The sequence below is a fragment of the Fragaria vesca genome, linkage group LG3 (assembly GCF_000184155.1).
Source record: "Fragaria vesca subsp. vesca linkage group LG3, FraVesHawaii_1.0, whole genome shotgun sequence".
Lineage (NCBI taxonomy): Eukaryota > Viridiplantae > Streptophyta > Magnoliopsida > Rosales > Rosaceae > Fragaria > Fragaria vesca.
In genome coordinates this window covers 21884928-21891840 of record NC_020493.1, presented here as the reverse complement: position 1 = coordinate 21891840, position 6913 = coordinate 21884928, and the positions used below count along the sequence as shown (strand labels likewise).

General features: G+C 39.5%; 1 protein-coding gene across 1 annotated transcript; it reads left to right on the top strand.

Annotated features, from left to right (window-relative positions):
- The first annotated feature begins 516 nt into the window (after nucleotides 1–516).
- On the top strand, nucleotides 517–1680 carry LOC101303019 (probable carboxylesterase 1-like). Its single transcript, XM_004294787.1, has one exon. It carries the CDS (start codon nucleotides 615–617, stop codon nucleotides 1527–1529), a length of 915 nt encoding a protein of 304 aa, XP_004294835.1. The 5' UTR covers nucleotides 517–614; the 3' UTR covers nucleotides 1530–1680.
- Nucleotides 1681–6913: the final 5233 nt, after the last annotated feature.

Sequence of the window (6913 nt, the reverse complement as noted above, 5' to 3'; positions counted from 1 at the left end):
TCAGTAACCCAGTTATTGGAGGTCAGTAACCGAGTTACCGGTGACCGGAAAAAATCCGAGTTACTGAAGGTCAGTAACTGAGTTACCGGTGATCGGAATCCGGCGACCGGAGAAAATATGAGTTACTAAGTGTCAATAACGGCGACCTAAGAAATTTTTGGCAGCCGGTGACCGGAATCCGGTAACCGGAAACCGGAGTCTGGTGAGGTTCCGGCAACTCTCTTCCACTTTTTCTCTTTATACATGTTGAAGTTGTGATGGTGATATTGTCTTAAAAATATATAATTTTTTTTTATTATGACATTAATAAAGATTTGTGCATTTGAGCATAAAAAATGTTACCTTATATTGAAATGGGTCCATAAAAAAAATTATCTTTAAAATAAAGAATGAGAGTATTTTTTTTTTTCAAACAAAAAAAAAAAAAAAAAAACATCAGGTGATCTTGAGTATCAAAAAAGGTCCACTATTAGACCAATTATTGTGCCCAAAAGAAAATGTGCTAAAAGAAAAGATGATCAACTTGCTATACGCCTTTAACTTTTTGAAGCGTCAGCTTTACTTAATTTGGGTGCAAGAGCCATCTTCTTCAAAGCTTCCTCTTCCCTTCTCCAATGGAGTCAACCAACTCTAACAACGAAGTCGCTCACAAGTTTCGCTTCTTCAAGGCATACAAAGATGGTCGTGTCGAAATATTCTACAACACCCAAAAAGTCCCACCTTCCACCGACTCCGTCACCGGAGTTCAATCCAAAGACGTCATCATTTCATCTGAACCCGCCGTTTCTGCCCGTATCTTCCTACCCAAGATCCACGACCCGACCCAGAAATTCCCCGTCCTGTTCTACATCCACGGCGGCGGGTTCTGCTTCGAGTCGGCTTTCTCTCCTATATTTCACAAGCACCTCACCTCCTTAGCCGCGGAAGCCAACGCCATTGCCGTCTCAGTTGAATACGGGCTGTTCCCGGATCGACCCATACCCGCTTGCTACGACGATACATGGGCCGCCCTAAAATGGGTCCAGTCCCACTCGACCCGGTCCGGACCCGACCCGTGGATGAACTTGTACGCCGACTTGGACCGGGTGTTCCTATGCGGCGACAGCGGCGGAGCCAACATGTGCAACAACCTGGCGGTTCGGGTCGGGTCAGTCGGGTTACCCGGAGTGAAAGTGGCGGGAATGGTGATGGTGCATCCCTTTTTTGGCGGGTTGGCCGTGGACGACGAAATGTGGCTGTACATGTGTCCGGAGAACGGAGGGGTGCAGGACAGGAGGCTGAGGCCGCCGGCGGAGGATCTGGCGAAGCTTGGGTGCGAGAGGGTGTTGATATTTTTTGCGGAGAAGGATCATCTGAGAGAGGTAGGGCAGTGGTACTGTGATGAGCTGAAGAAGAGTGAGTGGGGTGGGAGTGTCGAGGTAGTGGAGCATGAGGATGAGTTTCATGAGTTTCACCTTTTGAGTGAACCTGAGGGTGACAACGCTTTGGATTTGATCAAGAGGTTTGGTTCTTTCATCAACCAAAACTAAGGTGGTGGTGTCGTGGTGGTGATCGATGGCGGGTTAAGCTCTGCTAGGAATCCTGGATCTTCTTCAAGCCTTCAAGGCAACAAGCTGTAATTCTCAACTATGTACTGATTGGCTTGCTATATAATAAAATTTACTTTCTTATCTAGCAGTTACTTCGATCTCTAGCTACCTTGTTGAACACTATAGTTAATCAGGTTAGTGACTTTGGAAAACCTGGTTTTCAAATTGATTCTTTGTGATTGATCCGTGTGACGATATTAACTTAGATAATTTTTGTTAAGGGTATGATAGGTAATAGGTAGTTGTGGTTATTTTAGAATAATATAAAAACCTTTCTCTCTGTTGTAATATTGACTCAAGGAAATAAACAAACATCTCTTTTTCAGATTTTTCACGTTTTCTCTTCGGATCTGGATTTGCCAACCAGTAGTCTTTGTTGGTCTCCATGACCATCCAATCAAGAGAGAGAGAGAGAAAGAGAGAGAGAGAGTTGATTGGTTGGATGGTCATAGAGACCAGCAAAAGTTGCTGGTTGGCATATCTAGATCCTTTCTCTTCTCTCATCTCTATTTCAATTCCTCTGCTTTCATGGCATCAGAGCCCCAGGTTGCGACCTAGGAGGACTAATCTCTGTGTTTTCTGGCGTCGCTTCACATCGAAGCTCCGGTTCTACAGTTCATACAAGAATCTTGATTTTCCTTTGAAGAAGAAGCTCTTCAGTTTGTTTTCTGCTGCTCTCGTAGTGTTAATCATGCTCTTTTGATTCTATACATAGTCATCGAAGTTTGTGTTTTGAGTACTCTGAAACTGATTGAAGCAAGTTATTCGTGGAGATTGTTAAAGATTGAGGAAAAGTAGAAACCCTAGAATTTTGGGTATTTTAGTTGGAGGTTCTCTTTGTTTTGATTTTGTTCTGATTGGGGCTTTTTCTAGAATTTGGTTGATAATTGATGAAAATTGGTGAAAGTAAGAACTTGAACATGATGTATGATCAAGAAAATTGATGGAGCAGTGCTATTGTGATTGTTCTTGTTAATAAAGGATAATTCAAGTTTTGGTGTTGTTTGCTGGTAGTTACGGTAGATAGAGATATTGACGGTGGAAAAGATTGTTACTTAAAGTTGCTAATTAATGAAGTTGACGTTCAAGGCATGATTGTAGCAGAGTGGTATTCATTGATTAGCAAATAAGTTCTATATATGCAAATAAGTTCTTCCTGAAAATTGTTCATATTGAGTAGAAATTGGTGAAAGTTGGTTTGTGCAGTAGATTGTTTAGTTAGTTAATCTTGGAAACATTGGAAAGTAAGTGGTACTCTTTGTGGTTGGTATTTGATTTGATATTAGCAAGATATAGACTGTCATTGGTGCTGGGCTCTATTTCTTGAAGATTTATTCTATTCTAGCATTGTTCAGTTAAGTGTAGATAAAATGGTGTCATTTGGGGTTTGTTCAGATGATTGATAATATTGGGAAAGATTTCACTGTGAGTCATGAGTAAGAACCTGGAGCTACAGAATTGCCTACTTGGCAACTTCAGAAATTTTATCTCAATCCAGTTAGACAACTCTAACTATGTTACTTGGAAATTTCTAGTACAGACACTTTTGAAAGTTTGTGGCCTTATGGGATATGTCGATACCTCAATGGGTCATTCCCTTGTCCCTTAGAATACAAGACTTCGGAAGAAAATATGGTTGCATCTGAGATGGAACATGAGTACATGAGTTGGGTCCATAATGATTGTGCTGTTATGTCTATACTTGCTGCTACTTTGTCCAATGATGCTCTCTCTTTCGTTATTGCAAGCAAGTCTTCTAAAGAAATTTGGTGTCAGTTGAAGGAGAAATATGTTGATGATTCACGGTATAACATAGCGAAGCTCAAAACCTCTTTGGACAACATTTAAAAAGGCTCATATAGTATTGACATGTACTTGCTTCGAGTCAAATCAATTTGTGATCAGCTTGCTGTTATAGGTACCCGACTTCGGTGACAAGGGCTGGTCACATTAAGGTGACCATAACCAATGAACATGAGACACATGTCCATTTTAAAAGGCTTGGCTGTAATTTAAGGACATAACATGAGGATTTTGGGTATTTGGCATGTTTGTTTATAATTATTGTTGACACTTGTTCATCTCTCATTACTGTTTGTCACCTATAAATTACCATAGCTGGTTACCCAAGTTATTTCTCTGTTATAGGGGTTGATATGGCTGATGAATATATAATTGAGCCAGTTCTTCATGGTTTGTCGTCTGAGTTTGTTGTCATCAAAGCTATAATTAGATTCAAAACATTGAATTCCTCTGTTTCTAAGAAAGATTTGGCATTTGGTGACACTTCTAGAGTTCAAGCTACTAATGCTACATTGGTCTCTAATGATGTGATGTTCACGACTAACGTTACATATCCTAGTTCTGAACATATGATGAGAAAAACTTCAATGAATGAACTCAATTCTAGTTCCATGGTGATTGAAAATGAGAGAGTTCAACAATTGGTTACGAAAGCATGTGTTCAAAAAGAAGAAGCCAAAGGTACCACTTCTGTTCAGAAGCCTAATTTGGGAGTATTGTGGTCTAATTCTGCTCAAACAAATTCTTTTGGAAGCCTAAATGAACCGTCACAGCCAGCAATTGGGAGCAATGTGTTTGGTACCTCCTTGCCATTTGGTAGAAGTCAGATTGCGTTTATTAGTACCGCATAGTCAGGTCCTTTGAATTCTGCATCAGTATATGCTCAAAAATCTTCACAAAAACATATTGCTTCTATTAAGCAACTAGTGGTTATAGAGCAGCCTGTTTCTAGAGAGGAACCAAGAAGGGTGAGAAAGGTAGTCACTGGGGATAAGCAACATCAACTTGGTCAATATAGGCCACTTTATGTTCAAGATATAAGCTAGGGAAGCAAGCGAGGTTGCAGGGATGACAAATTGACAATGCAGGTGCAAGTACCACTTTCGTTTATTCATTCAGAAAAAGTTGTTGTACACATCAAAGTTCAAGTGAACCACTCTAATAATCTAATCTCAGCCTTTCACATAACATTAACATCGATATTAACACCGTTAAAAAAATTAAAACCTAAAAAACTAACCATCATAGTAAAAATATTTAAAATTAATATTCAATTTATCATAGAGGTCAGAAGAACTTCTGCGAAAAAGAGTCGCAGAAGCACTGCTGCACTGGAGCCTCTTTTGACCCGAAAGCATGACCCGCTGTAATCTTCCTCGTATGGTCATATAACGACGAGAAAACCACCGCCGTTTGCTTCGTATCTTGGTTACCGACTTCTATCGGGTCATCATGCATCAATTAGTCGATGGTGGAGATCGAATAAATGGCCTGAACCTTCTTCAACTTCGGCGTTTCGCAGCGAAATCCGGCGACTCGGGTGACGGTTTGACTTGGGTAAGGTGTGAAAATTGATCAGTCCTCTAAGATTTACATGGTGTTAATATTTTTTAAATTTGATTGGGTTTTGATGAAATTGTGTTCTGGGTTGCTGCAATCGTGGTTGATGTGCTGAAGTATGAATCAATGATTCTTGAGCTTAAAATTGCCCCCCATAAATCAAAAGTAGATGGTTGGTCTGGAAGATGAACTGGGTTTCCTCTGGCTTGGTATCATGCATGGAACTGATGGAAGGGGAAATAAATTCTTTCTAGATTGTATCTTACAGCTGCAACTTTTCTTTTTGTTGCTAACGGACGTTTGTTCATCTGTTATGGTTCAGGTGCACCGTGGTGCACTGAATCCGCTCCGATTCCTTCAGTTCATAGAGTTCCTAATAACTCTTCTTATGATAGTTCTTGCAACGTGTGCCGATTTTGTGGAAAACAAGGACACTGCATACAGATGTTATCAAAGGATATCTCAGCCCCGAAATATTGCATCAAGTTCATTCATTGAGTGCCAAATTTGCAAGAGAAAGGGACATTCTGCTAGAAGTTGTTACTACATACGACCTCATGTTGCAACTAATTCCTTCTCTTCTCATCTAGGTCTATATAACTCCTTGCCATTTGTTAGTATTTCTCAGTATCTCCCACTCATTCCTCCTGCTTAAGTAACTACTTGGTCTGCTATCTTCTTCAAAGGCATAAACTTCGCAGCATACGTATGTTCGGTATAACTGTATGGAGCAACTAATATGTAATTATTAGATCTGATTTACATTTGTTTTGCTGAACTTGATTGGCTTCTGAGTTTCTAAATCTTTTGTTGCTGCAACAGATGTTTGGTACCCAAACATATGTTTGAGGGAGAATGTTAAGGGTATAACACGTAATAGGTAGTTGTGGTTATTTTAGAATAGTATAAAAGCCTTTCTCTATGTAATATTGACTCAAGGAAATAAACAAACATCTCTTTTTCAGATTTTTCACGTTTTCTCTTCTCTCATCTCTGTTTCAATTCCTCTGCTTTCAATTTTCATATTGTTCAGGTCTCACTCGAATATGAAAAATTGGATTAGGATGAATGAGAGGTTACAGCCCCTGAAAACGAGTTGTCCCCTTGAGAAGATGTCGCTAAGAAGCTCGCATCTAAATGTTTTTCTTCGAATGCCAATAGCTCAAATTAAATTCAATTATTAGATAAAAATGAAAATAAATTAGAATGAAATTTCCAAAACCCAAACTAACATTTGTGCATATCCCATGACTTGGTCGGCTTTTCAAGCTTCAGGCGAGTAAAATTGCCAGCAAAACCAACCATCGTCAAATCTAGGATCCCAAGCCCTTCAATCCAAATGATTATCATATTTCAATTCATAGAATAAGGTGATGAAATTCTCTATTCTTTAAAAAAATAGATTCAAACCCTTTTTACTCTAGAAAGAAATTGAAACACTACGTCCTAAACAAACACAAACACAAGCACAAACAATATGACACAATGACATTGTCACATTTCACATGTTTAATGGAAACCAAAATTGAGGTGGTCCACTCGTTACCACTGACGATATGTGGTTACCGTGATTATGGGACTATGTGCATCAAGTTGTGTCACAAAAGAGTTTGGCTTCGCATGAGAAATTCTTGTTCATATTCAGTTTTTCACCAACCTTCTGAATGCTTCCAACTTGTTGTTGGCCTGATCTCTAATTACCAGAAGAGCACACCAAAGAGGCAAATATGAGGAAAACAAGTGACAGGGACATCAGTGTACTGCAAAGTTTGAGCTAATTTACCTTTCAGATGGTAACGTTGTTTGTGTCGAATTCGAGTCGTGTTAAATTACCTCCTAGTCGTGCCATGGAAATATGGAGAAAAACACATTGACAGTGCTAGCCGAAAGGAATCTACAGAGATAATAGTGGATATATTATTGTGACGTTTATCAATTGCTGGTTGGCTGAAGGGCGAAGA